Genomic DNA, 27,154 nt, shown 5'->3' with positions numbered 1-27,154 from the left:
TTTAACAGCATTGTAACAACATTGTAAATGATAACGGCATAAAAGTTTAATGAAAAAGAGATAGTTGCACTAATTTCTTGAATGTAAGAGTTGATGTTTTTTTAAGTTATGGACAACAGCACGGATTTCAACTCTACTGAACCTTATTAGTGTTGAAAGACATTGTCGATTGACTATATATAGATTAGTTTTGCAGATACAACTAACATGATTTAAAGAAAATAAAGAGAAAAATAAATAAACACCCACCACTGCACAGACATTGTTCTTTGGAAACTTGATTTGAGGAAACGTACACCTTGTAATCACTAAAAGTAGAATGTATCTTTAGGCTAGTATAAGAACAGTACTAAAATGGTTCGTTATTAGAATACTACTACACGATATGATGGATATATTATAAAACACAACTGAATCTACTAATGTGTCTGGGTACGTATATCTAAGCACTACAGTCACTGCATGTTTGACCCGCAAGTTTGAAATGATGTATTCTGCTCCGTTGCTACTTCAAGAAACGGAAATGCAATCTCACGACTTCTGCAACAAGTTAAGATGAATGACTCAGTAGCTTGAAAGTTGTTTCTCAGAGGGGCTGCAACAGACATAATGAGATATACAATACCTGTATAGGCAAATAAAGTTTGAATTCTGGTGGAAGCTCCTCTTCTGAATAAAGCCGATCAGAAAAGTATATTCTACGGATTCGACAATTGGCATGAACCTGGACCCGAAGTGTTTCAACATAATTTGTCCCATATGCACGCCTAGTAAAATCAGTGAGGTTGAACTGAATCTGGTTCCATCCGTCATCCAACCTCAAAGGCATCGTACAGATGTATGGTTTCACACGGGTTATAGCCTAAGAGAAAAAAAATAGCATTTGCTGTCAGATCAAAACTTAACTTGCTAATTGAAATTCCATTTTAAATGAAATTATTTTGATTTGACAAGTTTTATCAGTAGGAAAGTCTACATTATCTTACAAATTCTACAGTCAGCTAGTTGTAAAATGAGAAATGACTTGCAAGGAGTGGCAGAACTGAACATAAAAGAACTGCAAATAGACCAACCAAGAAATATTTGTCTATCAAGTAGATTTCTAACCAATAACTGAATTCACGGTAAGGTCTTAAACAATCTTTACATTGATAAGCAAAAATTGGCAAAATAAAAAGATTTAAAAATGCTACTTGTGATCAAATATAAAGATGCTTTTGGCAACAACAACAAAAATGAAAATTTTGCTTGTGTTTATCAGGAATCACCCTGATAGGCTCATTTTTCTAGTGTTTGCAAACAATGAATATCTTAGTATGGCATTAAGGATTGGGATTGTTTACCATAGACAGCTACAGGGTTTTCGACAGAATCCAAATCCACTCCAACTTTTATGTTAGACATGTTCTAACCTTCTCTCCAACTCTTTCAATATGCAGTAAACCATGGGCCAAATGCATTATTGATTAAGCAGCAATTTCTTGGACCAGAGGTAACTTGGGACTTTAAAGACAATTCACCTCTCATATGGGCATGTTGCTTCCCTGCCAATTCGATACCATATCATACAAACCATGGGCCAAATGCATTATTGATTAAGCAGCAATTTCTTGGACCAGTGGTAACTTTGGACTTTAAAGACAATTCACCTCCCATATGGACATGTTGCTTCTCTGTCTATTCAATCCCATATCAAACAATGGCAGCAATTTCTTGGACCAGAGGTCACTTCAGACTTTAAAGACAATTCACCTCTCATATGGACATGTTGCTTCTCTGTAAATTCAATCTCATATCAAACAATGGCATCCTTTTGCATTTAGTTTTTGTTCACAAAAATATCTCTATAATGATTACATAAGAAAGAAAATTTGAAGAACTCTCGTATTTGTTGAAATATGTAACTAGGTTCGGTCTTCATAATAGCATATGTAATCATGATTTTATGTATTTAATGAAAAGAGAAAAATAAATTTATTATTTGTGTTCTTGAGGCATGGGTTTTATGCTCAAGGGAAATTTATTTATTTTAGGTCAATCACCCACTGAATGCTTTTAGGTTTGTCATAAAGTCAATTGAGTCATTGTCATGTATTGAAGACCCATTTGGGCATGTTACATATTGTAAAAAGAATTTATTGAGTCAAAAGAGCCACCAAGGCCTCGTAATGGCACAAAGATCAAGTCGGCCTCAAGATAGCAATTTGTACCCTTCACAAGCCTATAAATAAGAAGGAATTCGACCTCATTTGCACACTCACTCAAGCAAGTTCGATCTCCTCAAGATAGAAGTTGGAAAAGGACGAAGAAGAAGAAGATCAAGATCGAAGTTTTCGGGCCTCTCTCTCTCTCGTTAGGGTTTCTATAGTTTCTGGGCTAGACGAAATTTTGAAGCTACATCGAACCTGTGAAGCTGCAATGTTGAAGTTGTGAAGCTGCAAGATCAAAGTTGTGAAGTTGTGAGGTCGAAACTATGAAGCTGTGAAGTTGCCTCTAGATCGAAGTTGTGAAGCTGCTAGGTCGAAACTGTTGAAGTTGCATCAATGTCGAAGTCGTAAAGTTGTTAGGTCGAAGTTGTTGAAGCTGCTAGGTCAACGTTGCAGAAATTGTTGTTGGGGTCGAAGTAGATGGAAGGTCGAAGTTTGTCGCTGAAAGCTATGTAAGGAAAGCTCATCAGGAAGGAAGGATGTCTTGGTCTTGCAGGGTCTTGGTCAAGGGTCATAGGTCTTGGAATTCGTCAATTGAAGTTCTATAAGAAGAGGATTCTGGTGGGTTTTCGTCTCAGTTCGGCCCTGGCTGATCTCCTATATCTTGTGTCCTATTGTCTTATTGTTCTTTATGATTTCGTAGTTGTTTGATGACAGAGAACACTAATAATAATAAAGGAAAGAAGAAGTTAATCAAGGAAAGTAAAAATACATCATAAGCAGTTATCAAAGTACGAGAAATCACCTACACTTGTTGCCCCCTAGATTTCTCAACATGGTATCAGAGCTAAGGTGACTACATCAAGGAAGGGCAACACAAAGAAGGATACTCTAGGGTCGAAGTATAAAGAGATCATATTGGAAACGTCGAGAGCATCAATCATCAAGAAAGACCAATGTTACTTGGGAGCGGGAGCGAAAACGGGTGCAGGAGCGACATTTTCTGAGGCTCCCGGTTTGGGAGCGAATCCCGGAGCGTTTTATATATATTATATTTTTTATATTTTGATACATATATGTCAACAAAAACATGTTGAATGATGAATTAGATATAAAAAAACATAGATTGAACCGTATAACAACAATCATCTAAAAGTTATAATCTTCATCAAACACGTCCACAAGTTAGTAACATAGTAACATACAACATATTGAGTCTCATGATTCATCCATATTAAAGTTTCAAGCTTTCAAAATTCAATATATAACATTTATCATCATTGATCACCAAAGTTGTACTTGTAAGCTAAGTGTAACCATTACAACAAATAATATCTAACATGAAATGAAATGTTATAAAATGAAAAGAAATGAAACAACTTTCAACTTTCATGAAACATCATATTCATAATTCATTACTAATGAGTTATAATTGTCAACTTCAAACTTAAATTGTCATATATTGTTTAAAACAATATCATAATAAATATGAAAGAGTCAATAGTTATAAAAACTACTAGAAACTAGAAAAGACAAGTAAATCTATGATTTATTGCTTATGCTTGGGCCTCTTGCCACCACGAGAAATGTCTAATTTTTTAGTCTTGTTCGAAAATCAGGATCTTTGTCATTAATATGACCCTCTAAGCATTAATATCCAGAGGTTTCTTTGTCATTACCTCTGTATCTGTATAGGGATCTTTGTCATTAATATCAGACTCTAAGCATTAACATAAGATAGAAAAAGCATAGCATGTCAAGTCAAGATTTTGTTTGAGTGATGCGTACATTTTGAGGAGGGTCATGATAGAGGAGTTCAACAACCAATGTCACTAACATCAAGGTACATAGAGGGATTAATGCTCTTGATTAAATACGAGTTCCATACCCTAATACATGACAAAATTCAATGGATGCGTTGCAATCACCCAATCATGAAATCCAGAAAAAACTGATAAGTCTACTGGATTTTGAATGAAATCTAAAATTCTACTTTCTCCATATGAAATCCAATGAGGCCGGAGCCACTCTCAAACATCCTGAGTCATTTCATGGTTATGTTAAAAATTTAAGTAAAAGGATGAAAATGAAGATTAAAGAGAATGTCACTTTTACTTTAAGAATTTAACATTACCATGAATCGCATATCAATACTAGGGCCATAGGCTTGATCATTAAGTTGCCCCACTCAAAGCTCATTTGTTTCTTTGAAAAAAATTGCATTTGGAACATTACTGCAAAAAAAAATTTGCAAAAAAAGCTAAACACTCCCAAAAAGGCAGGGAGTGTTTTTTTTAGGGAGCGCGCTCTGGAGCCGCTCCCGCTCGGAGCGCGAATTGGGAGCAGGAGCGAGAGCAAGGAGAGGGGGCGCTCCCCCACAACCCTGAGAAGGACTAACCCTCTCATCATATTGAAAGGGAATAATTAAGAGCATCAATGAAGACCTCAAAACCCTAGCTCATCCAAAGAAGGGTTCCACACTTGAAGCGTTCTTGGGAAACTCACATTCTAAAATCATTATCACAAGGAAGAGCAAAGCACTTTTGGTTTTGTTTTTTTGGGCTATATTCTCCACACATGCGAAGTATTAAGACATCCTTTTGCAGCAACAAGTATAGAATTGCAGCCGCCATCAAGGATCAAGTTTTATGCTAAGAAATGTCTCCTTTGCAAGCCGAAATAACAAGAAAAATAAGTCAAGTCAAGCAAAGTAGAAAGGAGGCAAATTTGTCCATCTTCTAGCCACACGTGTGAACTAGGGTTATTGCAGAAAAGGCCGAAATTGCAAAACTGCTACATCAAGCCGAAATTCTGAAGGGCTGAAATTTGAGGTTGTGAAACAAGTTTAACTAGCGTTGCCTTGAAGGAAGAAAAGCAAGAAAAAGTGTTGTCATCATCATCAAGGAATCAATGTGATCTCCCTTTGAGCCAAGGATCACTTTTGAAGAAAGACATCTATTATCTACATCATCATCAAAATCAAGAAGGCATCAAGTTGAAGATTTCATCATCTAGGAGTATCTTCACTTGACAAGTAAGTATTTTTATATCTATATTTGAATATGTCAAAATGACTTCATATTGCAAGGAGAGCAACAAATTGGTTGGGTCGTCAAACTTTCTTGCATGGAAGAAGAGGATAGATTTGATCCTCATAGAAAATGAAGTCGTTGGTCATGTTAAGGGTTTAATTGTCGAACCGTCGAAAGAAGAAGCTCAAGCTCTACAAGATGAAGATATCAAAAGAAGGAATAGCCTCATACTTTATGAGGGTGTCAGAAATAAGAGACCAACTCCAAGAGTTGGGAGAAATAATGTCCGACAAGGAAATGACTACCATAGTGCGAAATGCACTACCAGAGGAATGGGGCAACTTCACATCAAGCATGCATCTACGAGAAGAAGGAAGCTAATCCATTCAATGAACTATGGTCATTGTGCAAAATCCAAGAAACTAGGCTGAAGGCAAAAATCGATGTAGGATCAAGCAAGCAAGCTCAAGAATTTGCTGCCATGGCTAGAAGAAAAGGGAAGCTTGGTCCTCCGAAAAAAGAAGAAGAACATGTCTAAGGTTCAATGCTATGAATATGCGCACTGCAAGAGAGATTGTAAAAATCTCAAGAAGGACATGAAAAGAGAAAGGGAAGAAGCCCATATCACTGAAAAAGTGGAAGAAGCTGAAAAGAATAAATCCAAGAAAGAGGAAGTAAAAGATCTCTACTATGATTGAGATAGTCTTCCTCACCTAGTTCTTTTCAAGTTTCTGTTTCAAGTTTTATGTTGTAAAGTATAACTATCATGGTAGGAATCATTGGAAGCATGTTAGGAGATGGCATCATCGAAGCATATGATTGAAAGCAAGAGCTCGTGGCATCATCATAAAGAAGCATGAAAGATAGCTGAAATAGAAATCTATGGATGTCACCTATAGAAGGATGTAGCTCTTAGTAACCTCATTAGAAGCATAAATAGTACTTACGGGAAAAAGAAAGTTATCTAGTATAGAGCTCATCATACATCATTCAAAAAGGAGCATTTGTAGGATGAGGATGATTAAGATCCTCTGTTGGAATCTTCATCGGAAGGTTCACCTACTAGAAGAAGCAAGTGTCTCACCAAGAATTCCACCTTGTATGGGATTCATGGAATGATGGTATGATGTCAAAAGAAGTGAATCAAGTCAAGGTGATTGAAGTTCTTTCAATCAAGGAAACTGCTAAAGGAAGTCTAGATGACCAAAAGGAAGAGATGAGGTATGTATGCTTGTATTTGATAAAATTGAGTCCTATCATATAGTTGCAGATAGCATGGATAAATGCTCCACCTCATGAGCATAATCAAGAGAAAGGGATCTCCTCCTTTGGAAGGATGCATAAAGGCATGGTTCACATATTGACTAGATGAAATCAACATAATAAGTCCTCATATGGAATATGAGGTGGTTGATAAAAATGAAGGAACTATGAATGGAAGTTCCTAAGAAGCAATATGTGAAGAAAGTAAGGACAGATCGCAAAAGATGCGACTATTGTCACATAGAAAAGGAAATCGACATCTAGAAGAATTGACCGTGACATCTCCATGGAAAAGGTATGAAGACTCCAAAGAAGTTTGGAAAGGAAGATGACCCTTGACATTTAATATCTTTTTGGAGATGTGTTAATATGAATGCAGGATGTTGATACAACAAGAAAATGTCATGATGTAAGACCATCATAAAGGTAATTTGATGTTCATTTTTTAGTTTTGAACTATATCTGGGTGGGCTAATGCAGGGCTACCAAAGTAAGAGTTGTAGATGTCATCTACAACTGATACTCATGTGGTGGGATGATAAGATCCTGAAGAAAACATGATGTGGAGAAGGTAGTTGTATGAAGGAAAGCCAGATATGGATTAGTGAATCACTTTCCGATGAAAGAAAGGATGACATGACTAACATGATTCATGAATGAAAGTGATGGATGGTTGATGCCCTACGAAGAAGTCCCAAAAGATGTAGGCTCCATTACAAAGAAGAATTCATGACATTGAAAGAGGGAGTCCAACAAGCAGCTGGTTGTCCCATGATCTCCACTTAGAGAGCTGCTGGAAGCAAGTCCCTGATTAAGGGGAGGTTTGGTCAAGTTCCTAGTTAAGAGGGAGCTTGAGTACATTTCTTTTATAGGAATGGGTGCATTCCTTCATTGGAATGGGCATATCCTCCGTAGTTGAGAGGGAGAGGTAGACAAATCATTCTTGCCTTCACTTGAGAAGAAAGAATGGAGGATTGGGTAAGCATCTGGCATCCAATACTCTTTGAGCATGTGGTAGGGCATCCAAGATCAAAGTAGCCATAGAGGACCAATATTCTTTGAGGAATGGGAATCCAAGATAAGAGTAGTCCTGGTGGAACATAGTCTGAGAGAACCTGGGAGGGGTATGTTCCGAGAGAGACAATGATGAAGGTATCTATAAATCATTGGTCTCACCAACATTGTGCTCTAATCTTGTGGAGAGATAGAGTTATTAGTCAAGGCCTTGCTATGTGACAATGTTGGATGATATGATCCTATACAGATGGGTTGCCAATCCGATTCTTCTTATGAGAATTCTTCAGATTGAGAATGTCCAAGTACCTTGTATGGATTATGAATATCTCTCTAGTTAAGACGAGTGTTGAAATATGTATCTCGGTCCGGTCTTCATAATAGCATATGTAATCATGATTTTATGTAATTAATGAAAAGAGAAAAATAGATTTATTATTTGTGTTCTTGAGGCATGGGTTTCATGCTCAAGGGAAATTTATTTATTTTTTAGGTCAAGTACCCATTGAGTGCTTTTAGGTTTGTCATAAAGTCAATTGAGTCATTGTCATGTATTGAAGACCCATTTGGGCATGTTACATATTGTAAAGAAAATTTTATTGAGTCAAAATCAATGTTTTAAAACTCCGACTCTGGTTCGGAAACGGCCGAGGGTCGGCTCTGACTCCAACTCCGACTCAATATCGACTCAGCCGGTTTGATTTCAATGACTCGGTCGTTGTAAAAAATACATTAAATATTTTTTTTTATAAAAAAACATAATTTTAAAGATTTTCATTCATGTTTCCAAACACAAAGCTTTAGAATATAGAGAGAAGACAACATACGATCAAAGTAGGCTCGTGAATATATCCATTATATCAAAATGGCACCCAGTGCATTGTCCAATACATACACGAATAATGATATAGAGATCAAAACAAAAACACATAACCAAGTTAGCTAGAAATGGCCTCTACAACAAAAGTAAACTGTGAAACATCACTAGTCACCAGTACTATTGGCTACTGCTAGAGAAGCCAACATCATCTGGCTCAGACTCTGAACCAGAGTCAGATAGGCAAACCCATGGCTCCACATCATCATCATCTCCAACTGCAACTATAGAAGTGGTAGCACTAGCAGGCTGTGCAGAAGCTGCACACTGAGATAGACGAAATATGCGCTTCCGTCATGGCTGAGCAGAGGAAGCGCCTACAACTGGAGGACTTGGGGATGGGCCTGAGGCTGGTACAAGTGGATATGCATTCAACTGAACATTTTGTTCAAGTGATGCCTCCGCCTGTAAATCAAAATCAAGATCTTCATCATAATCAAACTCTGTTGGATGACTCTCCACTACCCAATCTAATGTTGGATCAATATCTTCCAACATAATGGGATCTGAAACACGTCTTTTGTTCAGCAATTGGTTGTGTCTGAGTCGGAGGTTGTATTGGACATAGACTAGATCATTTAACCGTTTTTTATCCAAACGGTTTCTCTTCTTCGTGTGAATCCTCTCAAAGACAAACCAATTGCGCTCACACCCAGTAGCACTGCAAGTTTGACTCAAAATACGAATTGCAAACTTCTACAATTGAGGACAATGGCTACCAAAAGCCTCCCACCATTGTGCTGCAAAAAACATAGTATTGTAATGAGTTAGCTCAACAAATTATATCCAACTTTCAAATTATAAACAATTTAACAAAATAAGAATTTGAAAATTGAACTTTTTGTTTACCTGGCTCATCTGCTTCCCTTGCAATCTTTGCTAGGTTCTTGCCAAAGGTACCTGTGGCTTCGCTGAAACAAATGACCTATTGGTGTATCTCCAGTTGATCACTCTCCAACGGGATCATGCGATCAATGCAGTCAATCAATCCATCTCTAACCTCCCCACCCAAAGCTCTTGCCTCCAGAGCTTTATAATGATACCGTGGGTTCAAAAAATACCCAGCTACATGTATAGGGCGATGGAGTTGATTGTTCCATCTTTCATCAATGATTTCCCAAATGGGCCCATACTTAGCCACTCCATCGTTGTATACCCTCTTTATTTGCTCATTTGCTTGATCCATAGCCTCATAAATGAAGCCCATAGCCAATCTTTCCCATCCACCAACCGCAACACCTTAACCAGTGGCTCAACAACCTTCACAATCTCTGCTGCCTTTTTCCAAAAAAAATTCTTCAATAACTTTCTTTTTCAAATCTTTGCCTTCCTATTTGTTAGACAACTGACTTTGATTCCAATCATCACTGGAAAACATCTTTTGCAAGTTTCTATGTTGGGAAAGCATAGATTGCAATCTCAAAAAATGAGTTGCAAATCTAGTGATGGCAAGCCTAATAATATCTCTGCACCCTGTGTGTCTCCTCATCAGGCTCAAAATCCATGAATGGTTGTAGATAAATTTTGTTATGCTTTTAGCATGATATACAGTGTTCTTGACCCAATCTAATTTGCCAATATCCTCAAGCATGAGGTCTATGCAATGTGCAGCACATGGGGTCCCAAAGATGGTTTTGTGTTTTTCCTCTAACAGTTTACCAGCAAGAACATAGTTAGAGGCATTATCTGTGATGACTTGAACAACATTAGCCACCCCCACCTCCTCAACAACCTCACCCAATAGTTGAAACAACAATTCTCCATCTTTCACTGTTAATTTTAGGTATGTTCTATGCTAGAGAAATTTATTTCAATTTTCACAGTTAGCTCAATAACTTTTCCAGATTAAAAATCATAGCAGCATTAAAGTAAACTGCAGATAGAACATAAATATAAATCGCAGAAGACAAGCCAAGACAAGAGGACACAAGATGTGGCGCCAGCCAGGGATAAACCCCAATGTGGGGAAACCCTTGATAAATTCTTCTTCTATGTTCTTCAATGGTTCAGCAGAGAGGGAGATAGTACATATACATCAGAAGTCAATACTTTGACTTGACAAGACAAGAGATCAGTCATCAAAGATCTTCACCATGAAGATAACACAAAATGAGGTTGCAGATATGATCCCAAGGACTGAAGATATGCAGCAGATGAACAGCTCGGTCAATTACCCAGATTACTGAAGCTTTCTTTCCATAAGACTCTCCTTCCTTTGTTGCTTTACTAATCATGTCAACGCTGCTAATCTGGTACCTTTCATAAGGACGGGTGCATGGCAGACCTGGTCACTTGTTTGGACACAAACTCTGAGAGCCATAACACCTTAAACATACCACACAGTTCCCCTTATTACTGTGGCTAGCCTTCATACAATCCTCCAGTGATACGTTGCCTTATAGGGCTGCTTACCTTCTGAACGCAGCTACTAAAAAAGCCTCCAACTGTTGGCTATGGCCTCCGGCCTAGCCCAGCAGTGGACTGTAGTTTTAGTCTCTTCAAACAGTGATCTAAATAGCCCTTTAAACAACTGTCCCTAGCTCCTCCTTTTTGCGGATTCTTCTGCCTAGCATACCGAGATCAAGAACAGCTTGATCATGCCCAAACAATCCTGAAATAGGCCATGTTGTCACCTATAGCAATGTGGCATTATGTCAGCGACTTAGGTGACAGCAACTGGGTCTCTTGGAGCTGCGTATAAGGGCTTCCCTTACTGCGGCTAAGGGCATTACTAGACAGCTACTTAAGGCCTCCATTTGTTGTGGCTGGAACCTCCTTCTTTGACTGCGGCTAAGGCAGATTCGTGTAGGTCTCCTCATAAGCCTGCGGCTTACTGCGGCTAGGGCATCACTGCGACTAAGGCATCACTGCGGTTATGGCATCACTGCGGTTATGGACAGACTTCTCTGCAGCTACCTTTGTCTCCTTTTCTTTGCCCCCAAGCACAGTCTCCTTTGCATCAATTGTAGACCGAATGATGAGCCTTCTTCTTGCTGCGTATAGACTTCTCCATTACAGCTTCTAGGGCTTCTTCAGTTAGCGTATTAAGGCTCCTCCTTGACTGCGCATAAGAGCCTCTTGGACAACAGATAAGGGCCTCCATTAAGTGTGGATTAAAGCTCTTTTTTCAACAGATTAGAGCCTTCCTTAAGAGCGGATTAAGGCTCCTCTTTGACCTGCAGCTAGGGCACCTTCTACTGCGGCTAGGGCATCATCAGCGTACTCTTAGTGTCTCTCTCCTTCACCAAAAACCCAAAGACATGGAGAGGAGGAGATCACATGAAGAGTGTGTCCTCAAATGACTTCAAGTCCTCTCCTATTTATACTAAAACGTAGATGATGAATAGACATGACTATTGGGCTTCTGAGCCTACGGAAGTTGCTGGCCGACTTGACAATTTGTCTTATAACACAAATAAATTCATAACTCCATGAATACTTATCAGAATCGGATGATCTTTAGATCAATCCTACACCTCTTGATGAGAGGAATCCAAGAAAAATATTAGCTGCCATAAATAAGATGACCCACATGGAGTTTGGCCCTAGTTGCCAATTTTAACACTCCCTTTCAACTAGGGAGAACTCCATCCGTTGATCCATATGTCCAACTGTACTATCTTTGCCATCAGTGCCTTGCACTGCTTAGCTCTGCTCGAACTATGAAGAAGAAGAAGTGATCGAGGATGTATCATACCATCCTCCACTGACCCGAAGTCAGTCACAGAGTGTGTACCACTTTCACTGGTCCCAGACCAGTCCTCTACTGACCCGAAGTCAGTTTCAGAGGGTGTACCACTCTCACTGGTCCCAAACCAGTATCATTGATCCCAGACCAATGAAGGTCACCCTAGCATAGGGAGTACAGTAGATACAACGATGCGTCCATCCGTACTGCTATGGTCCCTATCCTCATTTCCCTGCTCATTGATCAGATGAGAGGTACTTCCCATGAGTCCCAGACTGCATGGGTAGGATGCCTCAACAAGAGAACTAATCATCCTGTCCACAGGAGAGCGAATCATCCTGTCCAGTGGATGCCACGGAGAACTAATCATCATGGCCCATAGGAGAACTAATCATCCTGTTCCACAATCGCCACGGAGAACGAATCATCCTGGCCCACAGGAGAACGAATCATCCTGTTCCACAATCGCCACGGAGAAAGAATCATCCTGGCCCACAGGAGACTAATCATCCTGTTCAGTGCGCACCACCAGGGGAGGGTGAGTCACCCTGTGGTCGTATGTTGCTCCAGTAAGAACCCTAAGCCCCCAAAGCTCCCACAGCTCAATGTATGCAACATGCAGGACCCTTTTACAAGGGTCTCTCGACGACTCCAAGTTGTTCAGGAAAATCACAAATTTGATCTTTCCCTGGGGCTTTGTCAAAGTGTGGCAACCTGTACATCATCTCAATGTGATGGAGCCTCCTTGCTCATCGACTTACCATATCCCAGATAAGGCAATATCTGATGTCTATCTGCTGGAGCAATCATCGAATACGGGATTCCTCAATAATCGAATCCCACCTCTGGTTGTCACAAAGTATCTCAGTGGTATTCATCATGTGCACAAATAGCTCACTGAAGAGCTTCCTCAACCAAGCAGCTTCATACGAGATCATACTCATAGCTATGTATTCAGTCTCGACTTCTGCTTCCTGCTTATCCATGATATCGAAGTAGAATCCAAAGAGAACCAGCACTGAGAAGTGCTCTAATGTTCCTCCACACTGCCTGCCCAGTCAGCATTCGAATAATTATGCAGTTTCATATTTCCGGCAGTGTATCTCAATCCATGAGAGATTGTGCCCCAAAGATATCTCAGAAGATTCTTGGCACCAATCCAGTGAGGCTCAACCAAATATGAGCTCACCATGCTAACTGCAAAACATATGTCCGAACGGAAGTTCACCAAGAACATCAACGCGAATGAGTTTATGAAACTCAGAGGCATTTCCCAAATCTGGTCTGACATCACTACCATATAACTTCTGAAAGTTAAGATCCTCGAGGTAGTCACGGGCTTGCAATTTATCATTCCACATCCGGAATCCAACTCCCTCTTACTTCTGCAAATGAGAGGGTCTGCACCTGTCAGAAATAGGTCGTCCTCATAAGGTGCCGATATGAGAGGTCTATCATCCACAACCTTCGGTAATGGTTTGGATCGGTTTCACTCCTAGTGAATCTCAACTTCTTCAGACAGCTATCAATCCTCTCATACTATGCCCGGGGTGTTTTGCTTCAAACCATAGAGGGCTTTCTTCCACCTGTATACATGAGATTCCCGATCATGAATCTCAAACTCCTCGGGTTGTTCCAATCTTGTGGACCTGCTGCATGAGGGGAATGGTCCCCTTATAAGACTTTGCTTTGGTACATCTCAGACATGTACCTTCATGCTCTACTTGAATTCAGACATCACCATCTAACTCACAGACCTTCGGTGCTATGTGTCAATGGACATGGTCCCCAATGGACTTCCTGTAACTCAAAATTGAAAATTCTATTTTCAAACACGTACCTTTCCATCGATAAATGCCACCTTGAAACCTTTGACTTCCATGCTGAAATGGACACCAGGTTCTTCTTGCGATCAAGTACATAAAAGAGATTCTGTAAATGAATCGAGTTACCCTCATTCAATTGAGGGGTAACATTCCGTACACCCTTTCTGGGATAGGTGGCATCGGCTCCAAGTATAATCCCACGATTGTTTCCAACTCTACCAAATTAGAGAGTGCACCCATCTATCCGATGAAGTGCCTTGGAGCACTACAATCGATAAGCCAGATTCCCAAAGAATCTGAAGGAGAGGGCCAATACAAGATAACGCTTCTTTATCTTATCAGAAACAACATTTGATTCTTCATACCTAGGGTTCCTTGCTTTCTTCGAAGAGTCTACCATTTCCTTGATGACCTGCATTACCTGTCATTCCCTTGAGCATGGAAGATGTCCCTGGAATGATTGTTATCTTCATCAAGAGATGTGTCTCTGCCGTTCGGACACTCCTTCACATAATGGCTGAACTTATTGCAACCAAGGCATCCTCCTTTCCTTCCACCCTTAGAGCCGAACTTCCCAATGAAGTGATCTTTAGGTAGGCCATCAACAACTTCAACTACGCCATTCTGATAATATTCTTTGCTTCGACTTCACCCTTGGTGAGTTTGATCCTTTTGTTCTTTCCAACTGTCTTCGGTGATTGCTCTTTCACTCTTGCTTGGGCATTGTCTTCACCTCAGCTCTGATACCATGATAATTTTAGGTATGTTCTATGCTAGAGCAATTTATTTCAATTTTCACAGTTAGCTCAATATCTTTTCCAAATTAGCAATCATATCAGCATTAAAGTAAACTGCAGATAGAACATAAATATAAATCGTAGAAGACAAGCCAAGACAACAGGACACAAAATGTGGCGCTAGCCAGGGACAAACCCCAATGTGGGGAAACCCTTGATAAATTCTTCTTCTATGTTCTTCAATGGTTCAGCAGAGAGAGAGATAGTACATATACATCAGAAGTCAATACTTTGACTTGACAAGATAAGAGATCAGTGATCAAAGATCTTCACCATGAAGATAACACAAAATGAAGGTGCAGATCTGATCCCAAGGACTGAAGATATGCAGCAGATGAACAGCTCAGTCAATTACCCAGATTACTGAAGCTTTCTTTCCATAAGACTCTCCTTCCTTTGCTGCTTTACTGATCATGTCAAGGCTGCTAATCTGGTACCTTTCATAAGGACGGGTGCATGGCAGACCTGGTCATTTGTTCGGGCACAAACTCTGAGAGCATAACAGTTCACTTGATTACTGATACAGTGATACGTTGCATAGGGCTTCTTACCTGTACTTCCAACTAACAGTGGACTGTAGCTCAGCTTGATCATGGCCATGCTGTCAGCAATGTGGCATTATGTCAGTGGCTTAGGTGACAGCAACTGGGTAGCTGTATAAGGTTCCTTACTGCAGCTCATGGCATTACTAGACAGCTGCTTATCCATTTGTTGAACAGACAGATTCGTCTGCCTACGGCTTACTGCGGCTAGGGCATCACTGTGGTTATGGCATCACTGCAGTTATGGACAGACTTCTCTGCAGCTACCTTTGTCTCCTTTTCTTTGCCCCCAAGCACAGTCTCCTTTGCATCAATTGTAGACCAAATGATGAGCCTTCTTCTTGCTGCGTATAGACTTCTCCATTACAGCTTCTAGGGCTTCTTCAGTCAGCGTATTAAGGCTCCTCCTTGACTGCGTATAAGAGCGTCTTGGACAGCGGATAAGGGCCTCCATTAAGTGTGGATTAAAGCTCTTATTTTAGCAGATTAGAGCCTTCCTTAAGAGCGGATTAAGCCTCCTCTTTGACCTGCAGCTAGGGCACCTTCTATTGCGGCTAGGGCATCATCAGCGTACTCTTAGTGTCTCTCTCCTTCACCAAAAACCCAAAGACGTGGAGGGAGGAAATCACATGAAGAGTGTGTATCTCAAATGACTTCAAGTCCTCTCCTATTTATACTAAAACATAGATGATGAATAGACATGACTATTGGGCTTCTGAGCCTACGCAAGTTGCTAGCCGACTTGACAATTTGTCTTATAACACAAATAAATTCATAACTCCATGAATACTTATCGGAATCGGATGATCTTTAGATCAATCCTACACCTCTCAATGAGAGGGATCCAAGAAAAATATCAGCTGCCATAAATAAGATGACCCACATGGAGTTTGGCCCTAGTTGCCAATTTTAACATTCACCCTGTTGTCGCGCGGATTGACACGACAACCCTCAGACCGGGGGCTGTCACTCTGATCCCCGATCCCTCCGTTTAAGCCTTGTCTCCCGCGGCTAAGGGGGGTAGACCCTTCGAAATGATGAAGACCAACTGTCGACCAGTTGGTTGGGAGACACGATATGAAAAGCACTAAAATGACTTAGAAGTTAAAAGACCAGTGCCTTGTGGAGTAAATGTTTAATTGCTTAATTATCAGATGTTGTAACAATATAAACCATGCAGAACAGGCATTTATCATCAAAGCTAGAACGATGCAAAATACAAGTTAAAACGACAACGCTCTTATAATGACAAAAGCTCAACAACGATATTTTAGCAATTAAGATCTCGAAAGATAAAGTGCTTGAATAATCATGTAAAATAATAACGAGAGACCACATTCATGCAATTAACCATCAGATGAAAATTTGAATCAGATTAAACACCAATTCCCACATTAAAATTTTCAACCTCAGCATAAAAGATGAAACATAGGTAATTCCCGAGCTAAGACTGAAACTGGCAAAAAATATCCCACAATATTTTTTTATCTTTTTTTTTTTTTTTTTTTTAATAAATTTAAAAGAAAACGAAACTAAAATCCAAATTTTGGATTAAAATCTAAATCTAAAAATAAAACCCTAAAAAGTCCCTTTTTATGAATTTTTATTTTTATATTAAAAGCAAAATTTAAAACTAAATTAAAATCTAAGCTTAAACTAAGACAAAACCTTTTTTTTTTTTTTTAAAACAATCTAATCTAACTTTAAACTAAAACCAAAAAAATAAGGAACTTTTTATATTTTATATAACAAAACTTTAAAATTTAAAATTTAATCAAAAGTCTAAATTAAAACATAGGCTAACGAATATGTAAAGAATGAAAATTTTAACTCTAACACAAAACCCAAAAAAAATTACGTTACCCTAACAAAAGAATTTTGATTGGAACTTAAGGCAAAAAAAAAAACGTTGACCAAACGCAACGACTGCAAATAATAACACGATTTACCTAGCGTCTGAAGAATAAATTCGCGTGAAGATTAACCTGAGCGTTTGTGCTTGGAACGGTTTCGACTGAGATCAAATCTGAGAAATTCTGCAGCGAATGATTTCGTTTTGAATCGGATTTGCTGCCTGATCGAAATGACGAATCACGTCAAACGCTGCTGAACCCTGGAGCTTCCACGCCGAATAGCCACCATTTTCTCTTGGACGCAGAATGCAGTTTCCAACTCTCGATGGCGGGGTGATTTACCTGGGCAGCAACGACAAAAAGAAATATGCAGGCTGAGAAGATCATGATGATGTATTGACGGCTTAGCAGATCGGTTTAGACATTCTGGCGTTTGGATCGATTGCAGATGGACCCACGGCGATTAAACTCCGTATACCGTTCAAGACCACGAGCTCAAAAAAAAATCGAAACAAAAAACATAACCTCCCTGCTCACGCTAAGAAATGAATCGAATTGCGCAGACAAACGCGAAGACAACGGAGGTTAAAAACAATCCCTGCATACACATTCAAATCCACCCCATGCCACTTTTTGACACGTGAAGTCTCCAACAGCCGGATGATAACGATAAACGCGAAGGAGGGAAATGGAAAGGCAGCAATAAAGATGAGGCGGCAACTGGTTTGAATCAGATTTCTCCACTTGATGCTCACAGGATAACACAAATTCGAAATTCACTTGATAATGCTCAATACAGTGAGGATCAAGGACGGCAGGAAGTGAAAATGAACGAAGTATGCACGATTTCGTTAAGCCGTCACTGAAAACCTCGCAGCTGCAAACACAAGAAAACAAAACCCTAATTTTAAATCTGTATGTAAGCAAAATTTGAAACCCTAGAACAGCTGATTAATGTACAGGTTTTTGGCCCCTTAACAGCTAGATTCAGCAATAAGCACGGAAATATTTTAAAGAATAAAAATTTAAGGTTTTCACTGTGAAGAACTTCAGAAAATCTCTCATGCAAATCAGAAAAATAAACTGAATGATAGACCCAGGATCAAATCCAACTGGGCTCAGCAAAAAATGCTTGCGGGAGTTGGCTGGTTCAGCCGAGAACTTCCCCAAACGCCCACCAATCTTCTTCAGTAAGGGTTTCCTGCACAGCTCAGAACAACCATCAGTAAAGAGGGCAAAAATGTTGCTAGATCCCAAAAGTAATGGAGATACCTGCCATTACTTCAAAAACCCTAACAACACTCAAACCCTAGCAAGTGAACAAGATACCTGTGCTCACAATACTCTACAATAAGCTATTATTAATGGCTGAAAATAACATATGCAGAAAATTAAACAATCTCACAGCATTTCCAGAGAGTAACACCAGCAAGATTTGGACCCCAAAGTCTTCTTTTATTAACCAGAAAACAGATTACAAGAGAGCTTCTTCAGTACCAGACTCACAGATCCAATGATCTGAAATGACCCCTAGCACCCTATTTAAAGGAAATGATCCCAACGGCTAGTTCGAGTGATCCATGTCGAAATGATCTCGACCGTCGATGAGGATCAAGACATCTCTTAATCTCATCCATCGATTTATTAAAAAATGATATTTTGCATGCATTCACAAAAATATTATTATTTTATTATTTAGGGTTTTTGCTTTATTTTATAATTTTTTTATTATTTTTTATTTATTTCATTTTTTAATTTTTTAATTTTTATTTATTTTATTATTTTATTATTTTATTTATTTTCTTAAATGGATCATCGAACTAAGCCTTTGGAAACATCACCTAGGACCTAGGACTTAGGACTCATGAGGGGACTAAAACATTTTTCAACCCTCAAGACACATTACATCGTAACTTTTACAATTTACATCTTAAGGGGACAAACCCACTTTAACATAGACCCTCATAAACCACCCAGTTCTGCGACACAACTATAATCTAGCAGATTAACACACTAGGATTCTCCTAAAGTTCTAATAACAAAATGCATCCCGGCTTTGGGGTCAGGTTGAAGGAAAACTCTGCCGATCGTAGATCGGTGAGACGAAAAACCTTCCGGGACGTAGATTATCATTAGAAAGTTAGGTCCACCTAGGCAATTTACATACACGACTCATATCTGCTAAGATTATTTACAATTCATACATGCAGACTGGGTTTACAATTAAATCGATAAAGCTGCTGATGACTGCAGGATGGCACGGACACGTCGATCAAGTGCTACCCCTTTTTGCCAAGAAAAGGGGGTGTACTGCATGGGTAGTTGACCGGTAGTGGTCAACATCTGGCTCTACTTGGGGACACGTTGCTGCTCTGTAGGAATGTGAGAATCCAGAATCTGCATCCATACAACACAAAAATAAGTAGCGTCCATCCAAAAATCATCATATACATTAAGCACAGGAAAGATAAAAGCTCTTCATTTATTAACTATCTAGAAAAGTAAATCTAACAGAAAAAATGCAGAAAAAACAAGGAGTAGGGTTAGAAATACAATACAAAGGATGCCCCATGGCATCAGATGTGTTCAATATAGTGTATACTGAGCATTTGCCTGCTTTCAGGCAAATCTGTCGGCTGCTTGTCGGATGTGCCATGTCCAATTCTGCATATGGTAGGACTTTTTCCTATCCGAAAATCAAGCTGCTCACGGCCGTCTGATGCATGAAATCTTCTTCTCATTCTCTTTCTCTTGCGCTTTTTCTTTGTGGCAGGCTGTATCACTGATGACATGGAACTTTCTGTTTCAAAGCTATCAGATGAAGTATGTAAGATATGCGTGACATGTCTTTCTTTATCTTGCATCTGATCTTTATCATTTTTAAGTCTATCTGGATCACCTTCAATTAACCATATTTCAATCGAACCAATGACCTTCTCATAATAAGATGGAACTTGTTGCAACAAATGAGAAGGCTCCTGATCTGTTGATGTCCCCTGGTCTCTCTCATCCTTTGACCATTGTTGAAACTTTTGAACCTGTATTTTAATGGCATCCATCTGACTAGAGTGTTCAACCTTTGAATCACTGATTTGCCTGGCATGTTCTTCCATATCTTTTATTACTTTATCGGTCTTTTCCTTTAAGTTCATCAAGAAATACTGCATAGAGTTTATTTCTTCTTTATGATTTGCTTGCATGGTGGCCAACTGATTATTATGATCAAACGTCATGATAGTCATTTCTTCATCCATAATTAATAACTTGTTTTGCATAGAATCAATTTCCCTATCATGATCAGCTTTCATGGTCGCCATATTTTCTTCTAAGCCTGACATCTTGCTTTGCATGAATCTAATTTCTGTTTCATGATTAGTCTTCATGGCCTCAATTTCTTTAGTATGCTGATTTTGCATGATCTACATCTCCCTATTACGTTTTTCCAGGTGGGTGCATAAAGTTTTGACATCATTAACGTAATTATTTTGATTGCTCTCCATATTTTTCACCAGCATCATTAGATCTTGTATAATTTGCCTTTGTTCTTCCTTTTCGTTGTCGTTTATCCCTGATTTTCCACTATCATGAACTTGGTCTGCGATATTTCCGGTGGATGACACATTCTGATCTTGAAAGCTTTCTTCAACCGCTGGACCTTTTATAAGATTACTTTCTTTCTTTTGCACAAATTTAGAGGTAGAAGGCAAGCTGTTTGGACTATCATATCTATCTTTAAAAGCATTGAGAATGTCTTGTAAAGAAGTGAAAAAATCATTAGGAAAATTATTAAACCAATTCAAGGCATCACCCTCTAAAGAATGGACAAATAGACGTATCTTGAAATCTTCATGATTATATTGAGGAAGTCTACAATATATGATCATTACACAAGTAAACCTGTTTAAATGTTGTCTAACAGCGACCGAATCACCACCCGAGAACTTAAATAATTTAGAAATGGCCTCTTTCGGAAGATCATGGAGATTATCAGTAAAATGACATGGTTTAAATGAATAATCCATGATGAACAATAAGGGATCAAATGGATGATAGAAAGAGATTTCTGCTCAAGAAAATTAAGAGATGAGAGAAGTGGAGTCGCCACTTGAACAATGAATCTGATTCTAGGATCCAAAAAGTAACCACAAGAAGATATGAGGAAAGCTTCTTGTCTGGGAAAAATGAGAAAATGGAGTCGCCACCCAAACAAGAAACAAACCGAAGAGATGCTACTGATATGGCGAAAAATAAGGCAATAAAAGATCCAAATGATAACCTCAAAGGTTGAATCTGCCAGCTCAAAATGAGAGATGAGAAAGATGAGAAAATGAATGTCGATGAAACTCCAGGAACAGAAAAACTCTTTCCCCGGCAACGGCGCCAAAAAATGTTGGCGTTGCCAGGCCAGATGAAAAGATAAGAAATGAGAAGGATGATTGTCGTTGAAACACCGAGAACAAAGTGTCCCCGACAACAGCGCCAAAAAATGTTGTCGCGCGGATTGACACGACAACCCTCAGACCGGGGGCTGTCACTCTGATCCCCGATCCCTCCGTTTAAGCCTGTCTCCCGCGGCTAAGGGGGGTAGACCCTTCGAAATGATGAAGACCAACTGTCGACCAGTTGGTTGGGAGACACGATATGAAAAGCACTAAAATGACTTAGAAGTTAAAAGACCAGTGCCTTGTGGAGTAAATGTTTAATTGCTTAATTATCAGATGTTGTAACAATATAAACCATGCAGAACAGGCATTTATCATCAAGGCTAGAACGATGCAAAATACAAGTTAAAACGACAACGCTCTTATAATGACAAAAGCTCAACAACGATATTTTAGCAATTAAGATCTCGAAAGATAAAGTGCTTGAATAATCATGTAAAATAATAACGAGAGACCACATTCATGCAATTAACCATCAGATGAAAATTTGAATCAGATTAAACACCAATTCCCACATTAAAATTTTCAACCTCAGCATAAAAGATGAAACATAGGTAATTCCCGAGCTAAGACTGAAACTGGCAAAAAATATCCCACAATATTTTTTTATTTTTTTTTTTTTTTTTAATAAATTTAAAAGAAAACGAAACTAAAATCCAAATTTTGGATTAAAATCTAAATCTAAAAATAAAACCCTAAAAAGTCCCTTTTTATGAATTTTTATTTTTATATTAAAAGCAAAATTTAAAACTAAATTAAAATCTAAGCTTAAACTAAGACAAAACCTTTTTTTTTTTTTTTTAAAACAATCTAATCTAACTTTAAACTAAAACCAAAAAAATAAGGAAATTTTTATATTTTATATAACAAAACTTTAAAATTTAAAATTTAATCAAAAGTCTAAATTAAAACATAGGCTAACGAATATGTAAAGAATGAAAATTTTAACTCTAACATGAAACCCAAAAAAAATTACATTACCCTAACAAAAGAATTTCGATTGGAACTTAAGGCAAAAAAAAAACGCTGGCCAAACGCGACGACTGCAAATAATAACACGATTTACCTAGCGTCTGAATAATAAATTCGCGTGAAGATTAACCTGAGCGTTTGTGCTTGGAACGGTTTCGACTGAGATCAAATCTGAGAAATTCTGCAGCGAATGATTTCGTTTTGAATCGGATTTGCTGCCTGATCGAAATGACGAATCACGTCAAAGGCTGTTGAACCCTAGAGCTTCCACGCCGAATAGCCACCATTTTCACTTGGACGCAGAATGCAGTTTCCAGCTCTCGACGGCGGGGTGATTTACCTGGGCAGCAACAACAAAAAGAAATATGCAGGTTGAGAAGATCATGATGATGTATTGACAGCTTAGCAGATCGGTTTAGACATTCTGGCGTTTGGATCGATTGCAGATGGACCCACGGTGATTAAACTCCGTATACCGTTCAAGACCACGAGCTCAAAAAAAAATCGAAACGAAAAACATAACCTTCCTGCTCACGCTAAGAAATGAATCGAATTGCGCAGACAAACGCAAAGATAGCGGAGGTTAAAAACAATCCCTGCATACACATTCAAATCCACCCCATGCCACTTTTTGACACGTGAAGTCTCCAACAGCCGGATGATAACGATAAACGCGAAGGAGGGAAATGGAAAGGCAGCAATAAAGCTGAGGCGGCAACTGGTTTGAATCAGATTTCTCCACTTGATGCTCACAGGATAACACAAATTCGAAATTCACTTGATAATGCTCAATACAGTGAGGATCAAGGACGGCAGGAAGTGAAAATGAACGAAGTATGCACGATTTCGTTAAGCCGTCACTGAAAACCTCGCAGCTGCAAACACAAGAAAACAAAACCCTAATTTTAAATCTGTATGTAAGCAAAATTTGAAACCCTAGAACAGCTGATTAATGTACAGGTTTTTGGCCCCTTAACAGCCAGATTCAGCAATAAGCACGGAAATATTTTAAAGAATAAAAATTTAAGGTTTTCACTGTGAAGAACTTCAGAAAATCTCTCATGCAAATCAGAAAAATAAACTGAATGATAGACCCAGGATCAAATCCAACTGGGCTCAGCAAAAAATGCTTGCGGGAGTTGGCTGGTTCAGCGGAGAACTTCCCCAAACGCCCACCAATCTTCTTCAGTAAGGGTTTCCTGCACAGCTCAGAACAACCATCAGTAAAGAGGGCAAAAATGCTGCTAGATCCCAAAAGTAATGGAGATACCTGCCATTACTTCAAAAACCCTAACAACACTCAAACCCTAGCAAGTGAACAAGATACTTGTGCTCACAATACTCTACATTAAGCTATTATTAATGGCTGAAAATAACATATGCAGAAAATTAAACAATCTCACAGCATTTCCAGAGAGTAACACCAGCAAGATTTGGACCCCAAAGTCTTCTTTTATTAACCAGAAAACAGATTACAAGAGAGCTTCTTCAGTACCAGACTCACAGATCCAATGATCTGAAATGACCCCTAGCACCCTATTTAAAGGAAATGATCCCAACGGCTAGTTCGAGTGATCCATGTTGAAATGATCTCGACCGTCGATGAGGATCAAGACATCTCTTAATCTCATCCGTCGATTTATTAAAAAATGATATTTTGCATGCATTCACAAAAAATATTATTATTTTATTATTTAGGGTTTTTGCTTTATTTTATAATTTTTTTATTATTTTTTATTTATTTCATTTTTTAATTTTTTAATTTTTATTTATTTTATTATTTTATTTATTTTCTTAAATGGATCATCGAACTAAGCCTTTGGAAACATCACCTAGGACCTAGGACTTAGGACTCATGAGGGGACTAAAACATTTTTCAACCCTCAAGACACATTACATCATGACTTTTACAATTTACATCTTAAGGGGACAAACCCACTTTAACATAGACCCTCATAAACCACCCAGTTCTGCGACACAACTATAATCTAGCAGATTAACACACTAGGATTCTCCTAAAGTTCTAATAACAAAATGCATCCCGGCTTTGGGGTCAGGTTGAAGGAAAACTCTGCCGATCGTAGATCGGTGAGACGAAAAACCTTTCGGGACGTAGATTATCATTAGAAAGTTAGGTCCACCTAGGCAATTTACATACACGACTCATATCTGCTAAGATTATTTACAATTCATACATGCAGACTGGGTTTACAATTAAATCGATAAAGCTGTTGATGACTGCAGGATGGCACGGACACGTCGATCAGGTGCTAACCCTTTTTGCCAAGAAAAGGGGGTGTACTGCATGGGTAGTTGACCGGTAGTGGTCAACACACCCTATCAGATGCATCAACAGGTTTTAGAAACATGTTTCCCTGTGGGCAAAAGATAAGAAAGTTTATGATGGTACAGTTCCTTTGATCAGTCCATCCATTTGACATGATGGTACATCTTGTTTTTGCCCATGAGTTCTTGAAATCTTTCATATACTCATTAATGGAGGAAATTTCCTTCTGCAAATGAGGCCCCCTTAACTCATGCAAAGTAAGGCCTTTGAAGCCCTTTCCAACAGCAAATATGGCATCAAACATAGGCTCATAATATGGTGAACGGGAAGCATTAAAGGGGATATCAACATCATACCACCATCTAGATATGTAATCACAAGTAGTCTCCCTTAATTCTTTCTTCCATTGGTCATCTAAAGTGGGCTGCAAAGTTCTACTAGCTTGAGGACCATGTGCATCTGATGGAGAGGAGGGTGTGAGAGTGAAATAACTTTTGATATTCATATCACCCTTCTTTTTCATTTTACCCTTACCCTTTTTTCTTGCATGGACTCCAAAGAGGGAGAAACATAGCAGAAGGGGTTGGATGCATCATTACAAGGGATAGAAGAAAAGCCCTCGAAATCAAAATGGGGGTTGGTAGCCATCATTTGTTGTATACTCCTCTTCCTCCCAATTTCAGCCTCTATTTCTTTTTGCCTAGCTTTTTCTTCCTGAAACTTCTCAAAGCTATTTAACAACTCCTTCCTAGTCTCCCTAATTTGTAGGAATTCACATGGAGTAATTTGGCCTCTAATACCTGCCAGGTGTTGTTTCAGCCTATGAATGCCCCCAAGACCCTCCTTAATTTTTCTATGGCAAAATTTCCAATGCATTTGATTATCAACCATTTCAACATATGCCCAAGCAACGTCTTTCACTCTAGGAGCCATTTTTTGACTTGGAAATGAAAGGAAAAAAATTTGAAAATGAAAACAAAAAAATAGTATTGCTTCAATGTTCATTTCTTTTACAAAAAACACTCTTTTCAATTTCCAGATTTGCACAAAAATATAAATAAACAAAAAAAGGTTTTAGAAGTGAAAAAAAAAATACCTCTAGGCACAAACCGCCTCCTCAATGCTGCTCCAACAAACCAACTCCTCAATGTTGCTCCAATGGCTGCCCAAGAAACTCCTCACTACTACTCCAATGCTTGCCCAAGACTCCTCACTGTTGCTCCAAAAACAAACTCCACAACTCTTCACAAACTCCTCACAAATTCTCACACAAATGCAATCAGATAGCTGTCAGAAAATGAGAGCGGTTGGGTAACTTTTATAGGGTTTGAGAGAGGTAAATGGACCTCAAAATAACCCTAAGCCAAATTGGAATTTGGTTGTGGGGTCCTTCCCCCCCCCCCAAAAAAAAAAAATTTGCAGGTCGCTTTTCAGCCATGATGACCGAGCCAGTCGAGTTGGTCACCGACTCAGTAACAACCTGGGCAGCCGAACCGTTTCAGCTTCGAGCCGGCCATTTCGTAAAACACTGGTCAATAAAGAGTTAAAAGACCCTCCAAGACCTTGTCATGGCCAAAGATCAAGTCGGCCTACATGAAGGGACAAGTCAGCCTCAAGATAGCAATTCATACCCCTCACAACACTATAAATAAGAAGGAATTTGACCTCATTTGCACACCCACTCAAGCAAGTTAGATCTCCTCAAGATATAAGTTGCAAAAGGACGAAGAAGAAGAAGAATATCAAGATCAATGTTTTTGGGCCTCTCTCTCTCTCTTGTTAGGGTTTCTACAATTTATGGGCTAGACAAAATGTTGGCGCTCCATCGAAGCTATGAAGCCACAAGGTCGAAGTTGTGAAGCTGTAAGGTCGAAGTTGTGAAGATGTAAGGCCGAAACTGTGAAGCTGCCTCTAGATCGAAGTTGTGAAGTTGCTAGATCGAAACTGTTGAAGCTGCATCAAGGTCGAAGTTGTGAAGTTGCTAGGTCGAAGTTGTTGAAGCTACTAGGTCGAAGTTGCAGAAATTGTTGTTGGGGTTGAAGTTGTTGGAAGGTCGAAGTTTGTTGTTGGAAGTTGTGTAAGGAAAGTTCATCAAGAAGGAAGGATGACTTGGTCTTGGAGGGTCTTGGTCAAGGGTCATAGGTCTTGGAATTTGTCAATTGAAGTTCTATAAGAAGAGAAGGATTCTGGTGGGTTTTCCTCTCAATTGGAGAGGTTTTGGCCCTGGTTGATCACCTATATCTTGTGTCCTATTGTCTCATTGTTCTTTATGATTTGGTAGTTGTTTGATGATAAAGAACACTAATAATAAAGGAAAGAAGAAGTTAATCAAGTAAAGTAAAAATACATCACAAGCAATTATCAAAGTAAGAGAAATCACCTACACTTGTTGCCCCTTAGATTTCTCAACAGTA

General features: G+C 39.0%; 1 protein-coding gene across 1 annotated transcript in view; it reads right to left on the bottom strand.

Annotated features, from left to right (window-relative positions):
* Nucleotides 1–262: 262 nt before the first annotated feature.
* Nucleotides 263–27,154, bottom strand: part of BUG22 (cilia/flagella-associated protein) — an 82,605-nt gene continuing 55,713 nt past the window's right edge. Inside the window, exons 5-6 of the mRNA XM_089425835.1 lie at nucleotides 626–862; nucleotides 263–540 (exon numbers count right to left, since the gene is read on the bottom strand). Coding sequence (XP_089281961.1) covers nucleotides 532–540; nucleotides 626–862 — 246 coding nt within the window. The 3' untranslated portion in view covers nucleotides 263–531. The remainder of the gene's footprint in view (nucleotides 541–625; nucleotides 863–27,154) is intronic.

This window comes from Pinus tabuliformis, chromosome 6 (assembly GCF_031772625.1).
Source record: "Pinus tabuliformis cultivar Carrire ecotype Pingquan chromosome 6, CPIR1, whole genome shotgun sequence".
Taxonomy (NCBI): Eukaryota; Viridiplantae; Streptophyta; class Pinopsida; order Pinales; family Pinaceae; genus Pinus; species Pinus tabuliformis.
Note: the sequence above shows the minus strand (reverse complement) of the source record. Positions and strands in the feature narration are given on the sequence as shown.